This window comes from Thermobia domestica, chromosome 17 (genome assembly GCF_964235325.1).
Source record: "Thermobia domestica chromosome 17, izTheDome1.hap1.1, whole genome shotgun sequence".
In the NCBI taxonomy this organism is placed as follows: Eukaryota; Metazoa; Arthropoda; class Insecta; order Zygentoma; family Lepismatidae; genus Thermobia; species Thermobia domestica.
The window spans coordinates 174,032,669-174,051,707 of record NC_137470.1 but is presented as its reverse complement, the minus strand read 5'-3'; the positions used below and the strand labels follow the sequence as shown (position 1 = coordinate 174,051,707).

At 36.8% G+C, this 19,039-nt stretch overlaps 1 protein-coding gene across 6 annotated transcripts in view; it reads right to left on the bottom strand.

Moving 5' to 3' along the window:
- Positions 1-19,039, bottom strand: part of LOC145674507 (uncharacterized) — a 266,730-nt gene that overhangs the window by 19,848 nt on the left and 227,843 nt on the right. For all 6 annotated transcript variants that reach the window (XM_081744660.1, XM_081744659.1, XM_081744658.1 and 3 more), the window contains 4 exons: positions 18,237-18,409; positions 11,245-11,349; positions 6,326-6,481; positions 1,792-1,882 (listed from right to left, as the gene is read on the bottom strand). In XM_081744660.1, coding sequence (XP_081600786.1) covers positions 1,792-1,882; positions 6,326-6,481; positions 11,245-11,349; positions 18,237-18,409 — 525 coding nt within the window. The remainder of the gene's footprint in view (positions 1-1,791; positions 1,883-6,325; positions 6,482-11,244; positions 11,350-18,236; positions 18,410-19,039) is intronic.

Below are 19,039 nucleotides of genomic sequence, written 5' to 3'. Positions count from 1 at the left end.
GTAAGAGCGACATTGGCAGACATGTTTGACACCCCACCTGTCCATGAAATAAAATTAGTTAAGCCAAAAGAAATTGAATAATATATCAAAAAGTTACCAACCAAAAATGCCGCTGGCATGGACAACATAAGACCAAAGTTACTCAAAAATAGCAGAAGAAAGTTAATCGTTTACTTAACTTATTTGTTCAACGCAATCCTCACACAGTTATTTTCCCAAAGCATGGAAGGAAGCAAGAGTCATCACAATATTGAAACCAGGCAAAAACCCAACTTTGCCAACGAGATAAGTCTACTATCACATATAAGTAAACTATTTGAGCGTGTGCTGCTCACCAGGCTGAAACATTATACTGAAGCTTATTCTCTACTACCCACACATCAAATTGGTTTTCGCCAACAACACAGCACGACAGCACAATTAGTGAGAGTAGTAGACTACATCACCACAGCCTTCAATCGACGGCATCATGTATACTGGGAGTGTACCTCGATATATCAAAGGCTTTTGATCGGGTATAATTGTCAGGACTATTGTACAAACTACTACAACAAGGTATTCCTGATCCATATATAAAGCTGCTAAATTCCTACCTCAAAAACCGTTATTTTAGAGTTTTCTACGGACAAAGTCTTTCTTCTGCCAGACCAATTAGAGCTAGGGTACCACAAGGAGTAGTACTTTCCCCGTTACTCTACACACTATACACAGCAGATGCACCTGTACACCATCGCTGCTTCTCCGCAATCTACGCAGACGATACTGCGTTTTTCACTGCCAGCCATAAATTAAATTTCTGCTACCGATACATGCAAGAACAACTCAACGCATTCCAAAACTGGGCAAGGAACTGGAGATTGCAAGTAAATGCGGAAAAAAATGTGGCTGTTGTGTACACTAAACGAAGACATCAAGATCATCCTTCATTATACTTTGAAGGGAGACTCATACCTGAATCCCCGCATGCAAAATATTTAGGAATCCGTTTGGACCAAGGCCTCACCTTTGCCACCCATATCTCAGAAATTAAACAACGAACACTCCGCAAATTATCCGCCTTATACGTAATGTTACGCTGTGCATCTCTCGGCCATAGGACAAGAGTACATATCCTTAAAGCAATAATATATCCACCTTAACCTATGCTTCTCCGGCCTGGCAGTACCCAGCTCCAAGTCATATCAAAACCTTAGAAAGCGTACAAACCAAAGCAGGTCGCATAATCACTCGTCATGATACATATACCAAAAACAGCCAAATATTAGAAGATCTAGAACTACACAACATACGTGACGTCCTCACACATCTACATATCAAATTCTGGAGAAAGATACACAGACATATCAGTGCAGGGTACTCGCTACTATAGGCACAGCCTACTTGCACCGCAATGTTCATCGTACACTGAACCACCGCGGCTTCAATCGCAGAACTAAAATTGGGATAAATTGTACTTATATTTTGCTAAATTTTATTTAATAAAATTTCAGGCAAAATCACGATATAATTACATTTCCACGTATTTCCAGCGGAAATATTAACCAACGGAATTGAGAATGTCATTTTGAAGGAACTCTACCAGAATCCAACTTTAGAGGAACGATACCGGGCATTCGTCTTGTGAGTCGAAGCTCTCAGAAAAAGCATCGATCAAGCTGGCCAGCTCCAAGATTCGAACTTGAAGATCGCAATCGCGAGCTTTCTGTAATATATACATACGAACACTACTAGCCAATAAATCTACAAACTATTTTTAATAAAAAATGAAAAGTAATTTCTTGAGTTTTGTACCTGTTTCTATCTGAGGCTCCTCTTTCACCTTTATGTCTTCAGATAATATATTCTCCCTAGAAGTGATACCCTTCTGCAAGATTGCATACAACTGGAAAGGAAAGAAAGGGAAAAAAACATATTAGTTGATGCTCCTTAAGTCTTAACATCACCATACATTGCAATTGTTACACCTTTTAAAGAAAACAAAATAATGTTGTGCTTAAAACAAACGATGTAGAAATATTTTTAACAACATGTGCACTAAACTAAGAGTATGGACCAACATAGATACCACAGCAACATCTAATCGCTGAGCTAGTGGAGGGTTTAAATCCCGATTCCTAGAAGAACATAAAACACGAAGAAAAACTGTTTTTGTTATGTACAATTCATGCACCCGACAACTGAAAGATTAACGTTGAAGACCTCGCTTCTCCACTGATGAATTCTCAGTTACTCCTATGATACTAAAAGAACTGAAAGAATAAACATTACGTATTCCTACAGAGTTCATACTGATTTGGAGAAACCTATTTCCCTGACTTCTCCCTGAGTTTCCCTGATCATTGGCAGGAAATTCCCTGACTTTCATGATAGATGTCAGATGACATTGACATATAAATAAGGAATAAATGACAGTGAATATTTATATATGAGAACATTTATTCTATAGAGACGAAAAGTAATCAATTGCTTATACGTACATTCCACTTCCCTTCCATAAAAAATCTGAACAACGTCCATTATAATGATTGCCTAAGCTGAAATTAATGAGAGAAAACATATATTTTATACAATTTCCCTGACCTTCACTGATTTCCAGTATTTTTCCCTGAACTTCGTTGACCTGCACCATTTTCCCTAAGTTTTCCCTGACTTCCCTCACCAGTAGGAACCCCGTACTAGAAAGTACATTTACTTGTTTATTTGTTACTAACAGGGGAAGCTCGGAAGAAAGCACTCGCCTGCAGAGAAACTAAGCATGCCATTTGAAGGACCAATTCATGCTGATTACAACAAGCTAATAAAATTCCTGTATGGTTGAGAAGTGTTCGAGAGATTCAACTTGGAAATTTATATGAAAAAATCAGTATATGCACATTTAAACTGGTTAAGTACAACATTATTAGCAACGAATATTGACATACGAATTGAAATCTATCGGGGGTAACAGAAAAAAAAACTGTTTTGCAATAACTAACGGGTTCGTCAGTTAAAATTAGTCATTATATTGTTCATAATAATGATAGGTAAGAGATGGAAATTGATCACTGCTGTTCTTCTGGTCTAAGAAGAAATGACGCAGGCAAAATACTCCCTTGCACCATGAATATTTTATATGTGCAATTGCGTTGCGTCCGTCAAGGGAACAGTTCGCATAACCCAAGCTAAACGCAAATTCGACAGGTGATTGAAAAGGTATATTTGTTCGGTAACCTACCTTGTGAAAGCGAACTGTAACAATCCAAGGTATCGCGGTGATTGGAACTGCTTCATTAGCATGAACACGAACTTTGTTTGATTGTTTCTGTGGTACATCATAACGTCCGGATGAAGAAGTTTCATATAATGTACAAATCTCCTGCCATAATCTTTGATTGGTCGGAATCCAACATATTGGGCGCAATCGTGCATTTAACGTTGAATCTCTTGAAAAGTTCTCAACCGTACAGGAATTTTATTAGCTTGTTATAATTAGCATGAATTGGTCTTTCAAATAGCATGCTTAGTTTCTCTGCAGGCGAGTGCTTTCTTTTAAACTTCCCTTGTAAGTTTGTGTCTACATTAAGCGTGTTAACAGGTTCAGCGTTTCTCTTCTCAGTTTTCAAAATAACGGAAGAGGACAAGAGAAGTTCGGTTGTTTGCGAACAGAGCGTCCCTTTTTCCCGCATCGAGGCAAAAGTAAGATATGGATTAAACTTAGATTGAAATGCGAATCTTGTATCAGAAACAAAACTTGAGTCTTACGTACAAGAGGCGAAAACACTATTGCTTGTTTATATTTTACAGCTCTGTCTAGCATAGAATAGAATACTCCACCAAAGTACAACTGATAGCAAAGCAAAACTATTCTATCAGGCCTTGGTTCCATATAGTTAAACTAAACACAACAACACACTGAGCAAGGCTATGTGATAATATACAGGGTGGTAGGTAACTCCTCCAAAAAACTTTGGGAGGTGGTTCCTTATACAAGATGAAAGAAAAAAGTTCAAATAAACATGGGTAGAAAAACGTCTCCTTTCAGAATTATGAAATACAGAAAATTCGAAATATCACGTTTCAAAATGCCCTGGCTTAGAAACTATAGGGCCTATCCCAAGCGGTTTAAGGAATTACACAAAAACTGGTATACGCTCTATCTAAATATTCATGTATCAGAATTTACCAGTACCAGCGAAACGAACGCACCATTAGTACTTAAAGGAGTATCCTTATACATCAAATTCCTTTTTACAGTTCCTTTCATCGATAACGGAGGATGGTAAAACATGGATATTTAGATAGAGCACATACTAGTTCCTGTGTAATTCCTCAAACCGCTTGGAATAAGTCATATAGTTTCGAAGTTAGGGAGTTTTGAAAAGTGATTTTTGAATTTTCAATGGATCATAACTCTGAAAGGAGACGTTTTTCGGCCCATGTTTATTAGAACTTTTTTCTTTCATTTCGTATAACGAATCGCCTCCCAAAGTTTTTCAGTGGAGTTACCTACCACCCTGTATATGAAACACGATCACGTAAGTTTCAACAAAATAATTCTATCTTCATCACACTTAGGAGTGGAAGTCTGATGAAACATAATTGTTCCATCGAATAACCTAGTAGTAAATAAAACTTTCAGATTGTCCTCAACCGCAAATGTACTTTAAACCAACCAGGAGTCATCTGCATCTAGGATAACCGTTCTACCCTGTAACTACCGTGCCTCAACATTGTGAAAGAATTTTAAACCGTCATAAATCAAATCTACAAAAATAAAGACCACGTGGAAATTTCCAGCCCTTCCCCACCAAAAAAAATGGCACCTACTGCAAGAACTGTACTTGGCCATAAATTCAGTTATGGTTGCACAAGGAGATGTTGACAAATGAACAAATGATTATGTGGCAATTAATGAATAGACATACTGGAGAAATGAAACAATGGCGGGAATATGTAGTTTTCGCTTGATATCGTACGCTTACACCGTACTATCAGGTTTCGAATATCAGAAATTGTAATTAACAGATTTAGGGCATCAGCGCGATTTTTTTCTTTTTTTCAAACTAATAAGGAAAAACTATGATGCGCATTAAGCATGGTATAATTTCCAGAGACGAATATAACCTCGCGTTTACTCATATTAAGTAACTGCATAAATATCAACAAACATAAGTTAAAAATTACACGAAACGACTTTTTTATTATTATTATTAATATTTCATTGTGCTACACTTTAAAGTAAAGTTTCCTTAGGAAAATTCATGTCCACGAGCTTTCAGATCGAGAATGGCCTGAAGCAAGAAGATGCGTTTTCGGCGTACTTTGTTCTGGAGTACCCTATAAGAAAAGTAAAAAACAGCAGCAGGACCTACAGCTGAATGATATTCACCAGGTTATGGCTTATGCTGATGATGCAAATATAATAGGGGATGATAGGGGAACAATAGAAAGAAATGCAGAGATCTTATTAAATGCTTGCAGGGACATGGGTTTAGAAGTAAATGCAGAGAAAACTAAATACATGGAACTGCGTCGGGACCGTAATACAGCAAATTATGAATGCGTTAAAATATTAAATAATACTTTTGATAAAGTGGATACTTTCAAATATTTAGGATCAATATCAACAGACGAAAATCATATTCACGAAGAAATTAAATGTCGACTAAAAGCAGGGAATTCGTGTTACTATTCGGTTTAAAATCTCTTGTCGTCGCGAATTCTGTCGAAGAATTTGAAGCTTAAAATATATAAAACGATAAGCATGCGTGTTCAGCTGTACGGTTGAGAAATATGGTCGCTTATTCTGAGTGCACAACGAGTGAAAGTATTTGATAATAAAATCCTGAGACGAATTTTTGGACCCAAGAGGAACGGAATGGGAAATAGAGGAAACGTCATAACGAGGAACTACATAATTTATACCGTTTACCAAACATTGTTAGTCATCAAATCTAGGAAGCTCAGGTGGGCAGATCATATACAGAAATGAAGAAAGTTTTAACTGGAAATCCAAACAGAAAACGATCATTAGGAAGACCTATACGCAGATGGGAGGACAATATTAAGATGGATCTCGCAGAAATAGGAATACAAAGTAGAAACTGGATCCAGTTCGCTACGGATAGAAGTCAATGGAGAGCTTTTGTGAACGCGGCATTGAACCTCCGGGTTCCACAGGCTATTGAGTTAGTTAGATAGCTGCACTTTAAATAATTAATTTTATTTTTTATATTAAAATCCGGTAGTGTCAATAAATGTGTAAACACAGAGAGTGTAAATACCAATAAAAACTAAATGATTCCAAGTTATTGAATAAAAAAAAAAAAAAAAAAACTAAACTTACTTTCGGATTGCTTTGTGCTAACTCGAGAGCTGATTCTCCTTCAAAGAATTGACGTTGCTCCGAAGACTCGCTGCCATCTTCCTCTGCACCATCATCTTCCTTCTTAATTGATTTTAATTTAGGGTTCGCAGTATAGTTTCTCAAGTTGGGATCTGCCTACAGGGAAGAAAACAATACATTGAAAAATAATACAGATAAATCCCATCGAAACAGACGTAGTAAAGCAGAAGTACGAAATGAAAGCAGTATCTTACGCGGTTAGTCATAATGCCATTATTGTCAATTAGCTGAAATACCCATTCTTCGCATGGGTCAGATAAAATGTCTATGTAAATAAACTGAACAACGAAAGAAAAAAATATCGGCAACTTTCTACTACTTTTACATATCCTGGTAAAAACCCCTGAGACCCCCAGGTTTGAATTTTGAAGAAAAAATGCCTCTGTATTTTAAATTCAACGCCTGTGAGAGTATCACCATTCATCTCAGCGACGCGAAAATTATGGATTTACATTAATATAGGTCATTTTGGATTATTTTTAGATGTCCTGGTATCCCTCCCCAGGTGACCCCCGGCCCGCTGCCGAATGGGGTCAATTTGGAAGTTAAAGTCATCGGATTTTTACCATTGATCTCAGCGACCGCGAAAACTATCAATTCGACACTAATATCAGTCATTTTCTACTACTTTTACATGTCCCGGTAAACGCCCCCTTCAGACCCCTTGGTTCGAATTTTGAAAAAAAAAAAAACGCTTCGTCTTGGTCTGGAGTCTGGACCAAGGTACCCGTGACCAATTTGGTAACTCTCGGTCCACTTATCTGGTCCCCAGGCCGCACACAGACACACACACACACACACACACAAACTCTTCATTTTATTTATATTAGATAACGATGTACCAACATTGCTGGAGAAACTCGACGCTGTACTTAATGAACTGCTGTGATTTTTCAGATGAAGAAATCAGTGAGCCAAGCTTCAAGGGCATTTCTAGCAGGAAAAACTTTTTTCTAAACGTAGTTAGAGGGAGATCAGAAAAGGTAGAAACCTGTAGCCGCAAAGTGCGTGGAATAGCAAGGGTGTAGTGTCTTCGCCAGCTGACTTCTTCAGTAGCTTCTTTAGTCAATTGGTGTCTAATGTTTGCACCTTACTGATAAAATGCTAATGACACACAATGGTTGAGTGGTTAGAATTCATAAATGTGATCATTCCCACTTTATTTGATGGATGCTTGCAAAGAAACCCATATAAACGGTCTTCGTCAAAGTCTGACTATCGTCCTGACCACGAAACATCAGACAAGTTTCCTACTGATCTGGAGAAATCTATTTCCATGATTTCCCCCTGATTTTTCCTGATCTTTGGTAGGAATTTCCCTGACTTTTATAAGAGGTGTCGAATGACGTTGACATATAAATAAGGAATGAATAATGGTGAATATTTATACATGAGAACATTTATTCTACAAATAGTAATCAATTGCTCATACGTACAGCAATAAAGAAAGCAATAAAAATGAAATAGGTATTATAATGATTGGCTAAGCTGAAATTGGTGTACAATTAATGTTAGAAAAAATATATTTTATAAGATTCCCTTGAGTTTGCCTGATTTCTAATCTTTTTCCCTGAGCTTCCCTGATCTGCACCATTTTCCCTGAGTTTTCCCTGAGCTTCCCGATCTCGCTGATCAGTAGGAACCCTGTCACATAAAAGAAATCAGTTCTTCCAGAAAGGAGGAAATAATTTTCTTGTCTTACTTTCAATAGTAACATTGCTTTCATCACTCCTACTGAATATGAAACTCGGTTTAACTAGATGACAGTAAATACGGCAGAAATGTTAAAATTTTTCCATTTCAAACTCCATCTTGTTTTGACTTTTAAATATGCAAAGACTGTTCTAGTTAAACAGATAATATTTAACTGTTATAACACAAAGGATCACCTCTCTAAAGTCCAAGAGTCTCAGACAGGAGCAGCTCATTGTCGACTTCAAATACATTATCCAGATAGGCAAAGTAAGCTTATTGAATATTGCTCTCACCATGTTACATAAGCTACTTTAAAAGAAAGAAAAAAGCTAAATATTACTCAGTCATAGTATATACAACACCAGATTCGTCACATGTAGAACAGACAGGTTTTATTAGCTCCCGGCGTAAGCATACGGGAGCTTATAGTTTCACTCCAGGTGTATGTGCGTGGTGTGCAGTAATTAATTTCTCGGTAACGACTGGCCGGATCTAAACCAAATTTGATGGACAAATAGCCAATGCCCAAATAAGTAAAAAAAAAAAATGTTATATTTGGTGGCCGGGCTCAACCAGGGTCAAATTTAGCTCGGCTCAAATCGCCTTTTACATGGTAAGTTATTCTCCGTAGCTAGTAGCTGGATCTGAACGAAATTCGGTGGTCAAGTAGCCCATCGCCTAAGGAATAAAGATTGCTATATCTGGTGTCGGGCTCGGCTACGAAAGGCTCGGTCGGCTCGCTTCCCTTGTATACGGTACTTTATTTCCCGGTAACTACTGGCCGGATCTGAACCAAATTTGATGAGGAAATAACACATAGCCAACAGAATAAAAATTGCTACATTTGGTGGCGAAGTTCGGCTCGGCTCAATTCGTCTTGTATATTGTACTTTATATTTCTTGGTTACTACTGAGCGGATCTAAACGAAATTCAATGAACAAATAACCCATCATCTAAAGAATAAAGATTGCTATACTTGATACCTGGGCTCGGTTCAACAACAAAGGTTGTCTCACAGACTTGCACGTCGGTAGCTTTCGAGTTCGATTCACCTCGGTTTGTTTTAAGATACCTAAGTTTATCTACAAAGGATCAAATCAATATCTTTGAAAGTCAAGAACGATTTCTCACATTTGTTGACTGCAACAAACAAACAAAAAAACTGGAGGGGCAAGAGCACAACTGATTTCACACAATGTTTTTAAACATCACATAGCATTAAATGATTGCTATGGTCAAGACTGTGGAAATGGCAGTAATATTAGCAGACGGTATAAAGGGGCACAACATCGAATTTTGAAGTATGCTCATCTGGCTCTCTTTTCATCTTGCGCTTGTCACAGTTTGAATCTGTGTGGTGTACAAGCTGCAGAATGTAGTCCTCAGGCAATGAGTTTTACTGGAAATCTCCAAAAAATTTTACAATATAGTTTCGCCCTCAGAGATGAGAAATCTTACAAAAGCACATAGGTTGCTCACTCAATAGCATGTCCGATACAAGGTTTTCTTTTCGAAGTGAATGTGTCAAGCTATTTCCTACAAACCTGCCAGGTAACAAAAAGACGATCAACGAAGTTCAGAATTTCAATTTTAAGTACTGAGACAAAAAGCAATCTGAAAGGACTTGTAAAATATATCGACTTTTTACAGTGTGCGGATAGGGCATCGGTTTGGTATAAAGTTTTAACCCAATTGATTACAGAAATAAAGTTTTACAAACGAGGAAAGTTACTATCGATGTAGAAGTGAACAATTTTGCTTATTGGACAATCTGCGATATTTATCAAACAACTGGGATGAAACTCAACAAGAGTTCAAGTTAGTTAGTGCCAACATCCTTTTCTGAAAAACACAGAAATTATCCGATGGGTGAACTGAGATGATTCTGATTTCCTGAAGAAAGTTTCAAACAGATGGTATCTCATGTAGTACTAGACTGTGTGGTTGCAAATATAACACATTATATAGCTATCCGGCATATTGATGAAATGCTCAGCTTTTTATGGAAATCCTCAACATCTTAAAAGAACTGACTGCAAGAACGAATTCGCCAATACTTATAACAGTGATGAATCCGATGACATGATAGACGAAGTTATCCACATGAAAACGACTCAGCCTGCTAACTTTGAAAATGAGCTTTCTTCTATAAATTTTTGGAGAAACATAAACTTAGAAGTATCTTTCCAAACATATGTATTGTTCTTCGTGTGTTTTTTACTTTGTAATCGTAAATGAAGCAGAAAGATCATTCATCACGCTTGCAAGAATGAAGAACATTCTTCGCTCAACTACTACTAAGTATTCCGCCTTTCGGCACGTCCTGGGACTTTTTTTTTTTTTTTTTTTTTTTTTTGCCTGGAAATGTTTCTTCCACGTTTCTCAATCTTCAGCTTCCTCTTTTAATTCCCAATATTTTCTTGTTTCTCAAATAATCGATCAGTTGTGTTCTTCTTCTTCCTATTCCTCCCTTCCCTTCCATCTTTCCTTCTATTCCGCTCAACTATGGCTCAAGATCGATTATCAAGTATGGGGCCTCTTCCTATGAAACTCTTTCTAGCCAGGCCAACGAAAAGGCGAGAAAAACAATAATTTCGCATGTGAAGAAAGTAACGTAAATGCTATAAGAACATTAAAATAATTTTGTGATATGAGAATTAGTTAACTAAAATTTAATGGTTTAGAAATTATTTGTCTGTATCATTTGTTTGTTTTTAAACCATTTACCAAAATTAAAGGCTGTAATTAAAATATACGGAATTTCAAATTATAAAATGAACCTATACTAATATTTAGAGTCCGTATTTGTATTTCCCGTAGTCCGGGATTTCTCTCAAGGACCCTGTTCCATTGACGTCATTTTAACAAAATGACAGAACTATTATATAATGCAAATAGCTCAAAAAGACTTAAAACTGACAATAATTTTAGCTTTGAGCAACCTGAGAGGTCCACAATAGTAAATAGAAATATTTTGAATAGTGACACCAATTAAGAGTCAAAATTTTGCATTTTTGTCATTAGAAGAGGACATGTGTGACTGTGAATACATTGCTACTTGCCTTTATTTCTTGAAGGTCGACTATTTGGAGGGAACAGAGGCTCTTAAAATATAACAAAATTATTAGTAGAGGCGCATCTTGGCCACATTACTTGAACCTACCTTCGCCTTGAGTAGTATCTCGCATAATTCAGGGCTCTGAACTGCACAGGCAATGTGTAGTGCTGTATTCCCAGCCAGGTTCTGGTGGTTCACATTAATGTTTGTCTGTAACAAAAACAAATATCAAATTACAATAAAACATCACACAGTCGAAAGGCCCAAAAACGTCTTGATTTGCCGAAAATACCTTGAAATTTCGCTAAAACAGTGATTTTTGAAAGTTTTTAACAATATGTTATTTTTATTTCATTAGCTCTATGTACATATATATTCATGTTTAGCGTTGCAAATGCATAACTAAGCTCTTATTAACCCATTTATGCCCAGAATCTTTTTTGTCACGAATTTTTAAAAACCTATCGTAAATCTTTTCACTTAAACAGTAATAAACACGAAATTTATTATTTTTTCAATTTTCAAAATTTGAGTTGCAGGATATCGCATGGGTCGTTAACGAACCGCTGGGCACTAGCTGCATGAAATAGTTTAAATTTCCAAATAAATTAGAACATATGAACATTCGGTTACTCTGTTAGTATATATAAGCTTGGCACTATTCATAAACATTTTTGTATTCAATACTAAAATATGGATGTTACAAACTGAAATTTATATTATCTACTAAGCAGAAAGAGAATATTCTTTAACATAGTAATACTAGCAGCGTTCACCCCGCTTCGCTGCGGTCACCCCGGAACGCAATAAACGTTGTTACTTAGATAATTTTTACTTTTTCGCTTTCAAGTGATATGATAAAAACCATAGAAGATTGCATTAAATGTTAACATTATATCGCCTGTCATTTATGTTAACCCGCCCCGCTTCGCTGCGGTCACCCCGGAACGCAATAAACTTTGTTACTTAGATAATTTTTACTTTTTCGCTTTCAAGTGATTGCAGTAAATGTTAACATTATAGCGCCTGTCATTTATGTTAACCCGCCGAGTGACACGGTCATGCGGGTTGCATATAAATACGTTTATTTTTACCTATGATGATCTAACAAAGGATTTGTACGTTATGGACACTTGAATGGTCAATTATCTCAAGACACTGGTAATTAAAAATTAAAGTGATATGATAAAAACCATCTAGGGTCCAAATCCTAATAACCCCCCAAAAATAAAAGAAATTGGTTCAGCCGTATTAGCGTGATGAGGGAACAAAGGATTTGTACGTTCTCTTTTATATATATAGATTAATGCTATAGAACAGAATAACATAAATGCTTTTGTTTTAACCCATTATTCTTCCCGCTTCTTCTACCATTCCTGATAACTGTCGAAGCACCCATCATGCAATGCAACTTCACATCTGCATTCCTTCACTGTCTTGTTACAACAAATTTTGCGATGACCGCGTTTTTGACCTAAAACGATCAGATATGCCATGTGGTGAAGTCGAGTTGGGTTTGCATCTTGATCAAGTCCCCTTGATGTACCTGCAGATTTTGGCGCTGTTTCATATCTCTGCAGACGAGCATTAGTGCACACCCGCCTGAAACCCAGAGCATCAAGATTTTGCCCATGAGTTCGGCCGAGTATCCACGTGTTATTCATTGTAACATCGAATAGCCAGAACAGAATAGGCACGTACCATTTTTCCCCTTTGCGTCTCCTTTAGCCTATCCAGCATAACTGTGGGACGTAAAACTTACAGATTTCAGTGCATTTACCCCGCTCTAATTGCTATATGAAGGTTTGATATATTCTGATCCATCAAGTCTACACTCCATGTTGCGGTTATACTCGTGAAAGGCATGGAGTTGTTTCACAGTGATTCTTTGTTTATCTTGCAGAGAGTATCTGCTCACTTTGTGTAAAGGTTCCATACCAGTGTGATTTGACATAATACTTATTACACCATTATCTTTGCAAGTAACTACAAGAAGCAGATTTGTCAACCATGGATTCAAATTCACATCTTCTATGCTTCTTCATTTCTTTTTGTGTGGGAATTGGACAATGTTCTGTATGATTGGTCCCTAACAGTCCCAGTTCCATTCATGTCACGATGTGTGAAAATATTCAATAATTTACTATTGGTGAAAAAGTTATCGAAAAAGAAATTAAATCTTACTCCTGGAAATTCACATTTGCGGACATCCACAAACTTCAAAACCACAAATTCTCCCACTGGTCTTTCAATGTTAGATGGTCTTTCTTCACCCCCACGTCGGCCTTGATATATATCTGCTTGTAGACAATATCCATTTCGTTGAGATGCAGCTCACGCTTTGAACCCTAACCTAATTGGCTTATTGCGGATAAATTGCTTGCATCCATGTTTTCCAAAATACAGTATCATTGATTCGTCAGTAGAAATATTTTTCTCTTCTGGTGCGTTTTACAGAAACAGGTCATTCATAAATTTAGAAGCGGACGAATTTTCACCATTCGATCACTAGCATCAACCTCTTAATTATCACATGCGTGAATATAACGAAATATTTCTTCTAATCAATTTCGTCTCATTGATTTGTATACCAATACATTTCAAACGTCTTCATTTGTTTCTCAATAGAGTCTTCTACGCTTCAGTAGCACATAGCTGCTTAGGAATAATATTCCTAAAAAACAATATATCACTTCAAGGCAGAGTTCAAAATTAGTGCTGTTTTTTGAGCAGCATATGTAACTCCATATTTAACAAATTCTTCGAACACATCTGTATTCAAAAACATTTGTAAGAAATCAATAGGATGCGAATCTTTTTCAAATCAAAGGGTCCAAATTTTGGAAGATTACATATCAAGATAGTAAATTATATATAAAATATGTAAGATTTGCCTCAAATTAGACGAAATGTACGAAAAAGTCGGCAATTTTGATAGAGTCCAGACCCCAAAACCCTCCCTCCTTGCCTATTCCTCTACCTGAACCTCATTTATATCACAATTTATGACCAGAACACTTATGACCAGAACACAAGATATAAAATATGAAATCCAATATTCTTAATTCGGAATCAATGCAGGTCATGCCCAGTGGGTCGTTAGCGACCCACTGCATAAATAATCTTCAATTTTGAAAAACTTATAAGGATATAATAATTGCCTTTATGTCGGTATTAACTTCTCGTGTTTTGTAATTATAAAGGAACCATTGAATGTAACGTATCATCTACAATGAGAATAAAAATTACCTTGAAACATTTTTATATGTACTGTAAAATGACATTTTGCAGACTCAGGCTTCTTGTGAACCAGCAAGTCACCCGACTAAAACAACAAAAGCACTACATATTGATTGGTCTATTTTTAGCAACACTCCGGTATCATTTCAGTGTTGCAAACCATGAAACATGAAATATCGTAAATAATTCTTGGATCGATAACGACCCATCTAAGCATAAATGGGTTAAGTATTATTAAGGTAGTATGTTTCTTTTAAATTCGTTGATTTTTTTATCGTCTCATCACGTATAAATAACCAAAAGTTGTAAGTTTTGTTCTGTTCGATGTGTCATTTTTCAAGGCGAAGTCGCGTAGCACGTCTTGTTTACAAGTTCAGAAATGGAGAAGAGTGAAGAATGCGATGGTGGAACGTTTCTGGATAAAAACTGTGCTCAACGGACTTTAAAAAATTGTTACTGAATTCTCTGTCTCTGGTGTCTAACTGTCTGTCCGTTATTTGCGATTTTTTTTTTTCAATTTTGAGCCCTCCATTCGATAGAGCATCAAAAACTATCTGAGAAAGTAATGGAATTTTTCGCGTCACTCTTACCGTTCCCGTGATATTGGCCAAATATGGCCGATTTCGGAAGATTTAAGAATCCATATCTCGGGAACCGTAAGACACAGAGAGATGATATTGGTGTTGATTAATACCTAAGAGGATGGTGAACATTTTGGTATCAAATAGTAACCGGTGGCCACTGTCCAACTGGCCACTGATTTGGCCAGTGGCCACCCGTTAATACCGGTACCAGAATGTTTACCATCCTCTTAGTTATTGATTAACATCAATATAATCTCCCTATGACTTGCCGCTCCCGAGGTATTGGCCAACAAATAGTTCCGATTTCGGGAGATTTAAGGAGCCATACCTGGGGAACCGTAAGTAATAGAGACATGATATTTTGTGAATTTTTGCGAGAAACAGAAGAAAGTGCGGATAAAATATTTACTTTTACATGTAGGAACAATTACAACTTATTCTTCCCATTCCATCTTTCCATTCTTCTTAAGTTCGTTTTGGCAATGCTCTTGGAGGATTCTCAACTCAGTGCTTTCTTCTCCGGTCACTTAGACAGCGACATTTACTCAGTGTGCACGTGAGAACTTTATTTCATGAGTGGTTATCTGTATTGTAAAACGATAAACGTGATTTACTTTGTTTTCTGCTTAGTTACTAAGACAATATTTTTAATATTTTACGAATGACTAGGGAAAAGGGCCATTAACTTGTAAAGACACGTGGTAGTATGAAATGCAGCTCTTTCTGGGTACCGTGTGGACTGCAAGACTTGCAATTGACAACTTATGCTGAAATCATGCGTCACTACTACTGACTTTGACATGACACAGATCAAAATGTTGTATCTACCTTCAACCAGTGGATGATCTTGCTAACTAGGTCGGTGAAAAGGCTATTGAAATTGCGATAAAGGCATTCATACCTATAGTTTTCAAGCAGAGTATTAATGAAAAAAATAAGGACCGCCACAACAAATGTCAATTGGTAGACAAATCACTTAAGAATACAGACGTAGAACAGAAGCCAACTTGCGAAGAATTCATATGAAATGCGGAAACCTCTGTCTTCGACGTAGCTGTGGCGTAAAGTTCCACAATAATAGGTAAAGTTCCTGCATGCTCAAAGAACTGGTAGCGTACACGCCTTTGGAGTGGGAGACTCGGGTTTGATTCCCGGTGGGAGCTTATGTGGTTTGGATTCCACGTTAATCAGTAGGTCCTGTCTCATATAGCATCGCTGCTGAAAGGAACATAAAACTCCAAATCAACTCAACAACTCAAGGAATTTAGGAATTAGATTTCTGGGCTGTCGGCATCTATGGCCATTTAACCCGTCGCGTATGAGGGATGACGTCCCTCGGCGATCACACTATCCGGGGAAAGGGGATTGGGGAAGGAAGGAAGCCTGGGACCTATAAGTTACGCACCACCTTGGCATTTGTCTGGTGTGAATAAGGAAAACCTTACTCAGGATGGCTGGCCTGAGAGAGCTTTCACACTTTTTCGACCGAATGACCCCACCGGGAATCGAACCCGAGACCGCTCGCACCAAAGGCGAGATCGTTAGAACTACGCTACGCAGGTCCACTCAACAACTCAAAGAACTGTTCGAAATATTGACTACAGGAATTGACTTACAAACCAGCAAACCTCTTGAAGAAACAAAGACACGAAATGGTATTCAATTTCTACAAGGGATTCAGCGCCAGGGCCCTCAAAGAGTGGAGTTCATAAACAGATATCGTCAGAAGATTCATATAGTGAGAGTTCTGAACCAGACAGTACGAGTGAATCAGATTTTGAACCAGGGACTGCAATACCAACAGCAGACACTTCCAAACCCATTTCGTTCTCTTACACAGCATCCGCCGCATTTAGAACTGGTGTATCAGAGAGGGACGTGGCCTTAATCGCTTCATTCGTGCTGAAAGAAGGGAATTCTGACAGCAGAAGAAAGGATCTCGTAATCGAAAATAAAGTCAGGAGAGAGAAAAAGAGCATTGAAAGATATAGAGGAGAGAGATAATCTTGAAGGAAGAAAAATTAAAAGCATATTCTTTGATAGCGGAAAAGATAAAACGACTTTTCTAGGAACAAAATGTACGGGCCATCGCACTAAACTTTCTTGCTTCAATTTCTTCAAGTAAGTCACATTGTGCTGCAATTATTACTGAAATATATTCTTCTGATATAGAAACAAATTAGGGGGCGTTTTCGAAAAACTTCACCCAAAGAAAACCCATTCCAAGGTAAATTATCTTTTGTCAATTTTTCCGTAAGATATTACTTCTGCCATATGTTAGTGTTACTATTCAAACATTTCTTTATGAAATAACGACAAAATCTCATGGGTATTATTTCACCAAATTATAAAAAAACAAACTCACCCCATGAGTAATCCATCCATTGTAGACATTTTCATAGAAGTGATTTATGCAATAATATACAAACAACATCATAATAACTAAGACAGTATTACTGAGTTACTAATTAAATATTTATTTATGTAATGTGAACAAAATTGCCTGAGTCGTTTTTGAAAAAATCGCCTGAAAAGAAACTTATTCCTCAAAATAAACTGCCTCTCGTAGATTTTTTCAGGACAAATGAGTTATGCCATATTGTCAGGTTATTAATGAAATATTTATTTTTGAAATATAAACAAAATCTCCTGAGTAGTTTTTGAGAATCTATGTTGAGAAAAGTTAACCCCGTAAATAAACCAACTTCGTAGATTTTTTTCAGCACAAATGACATATGCCATATTGTCACGTTATCCCTTTTCATTTATTAATGAAATAAAAATGTCATAATATTCATTTATGAAATATGAATAAAATCGCCTTAGTCGTTTTCGGGAAAATCGTCCGAAAAGAATACTCACGTAGCTGTCCTTTAAAAAATCTCATATTTTTAGGTGAGGTTTGTGCTACTAATGTCACCTTTTCCGCATCGTTAATCGAACCTAAGACTCGAACTATGTGGTCAGCATATTTACTGGTACAATGATTAGAGCTAAAGATTTGATTTGATTTTGAGTTTAGCATAACTTTCAGCAGCAAAGCTATATTAGACGTTAGAGCTAAAGAATCACTGGAGCCGATACAGATAGAAATATGCCCACAAAGCTCCCTTATGCAGAAATGGTTAACGGTCAACAGTTTGAGGCGAGAAACCTTTTTTTGAGGGTGCATTCATCTGAAACTGCTAAGTCCATGTCTTCTATAGCATCGGCACTGAAATGGGACGCCAAATCTAAATAATCAACGAAGAAAGTAAATATATTGTATCTCACCTGTTTCACAAGGAATTTGGTAACTGAAATATCACAGTTTTCAACAGCCATTTGCAATGCTGTTCTGTCTAATGTACTATCGGTTTTGTTTAGATCCACTCCTGCTTTTACAAGCATTTCAACTGATTCTAAATCTTCATTCAAAACAGCCAAATGCAAAGGAGTGCGTCCACCTAAAAAACAAAGAAACAAAAATTTTAGGAATGATCCCAAAAAAATGCATCAAAAGATTGAGATCTTGGCCAAGAATTAGTTTTTGGATTGGGGACACAACATTTTTGAAAGGACCTACATCGAGTTTTCGTTTTTTCTACGAAATAAGCACATCATACTAAGTTAAGTGATAGTTTGGATTTGGGTACACTATATGTACTTCTCTAGATATAAGGCCTACAAGAATTTTCTTGACTAAAATATAATGGATCTTTTGATCCAAAAATATAACTAGTAAAGTTATACAACAGCTATTAACGTAAAGTGAAACTTCTAAAATCAATAAGTCTCTCTTGTGAAATGACATGACATTGGTACTTTGTGCAGTTAAGGGAACCAATCAACATATGTCCTCGATTAGAGGATTAGATCAAACAAGACTTATACAAAAATACAGTAACCTATCATACGAACAAAATAAATGTTACCCGGACAAGAATACATATCTTTCACGAATTAAGACTGCAATGGAAGAAAAATGTAGTCGTACTTGTCAAGAGATTAAATAAATGAGTACCTTGCAACTACACTTCACTTCGGATGAATTTTGCACTCGTCTTCGTTTACATACAGGGTGATTCAGGTGGAAT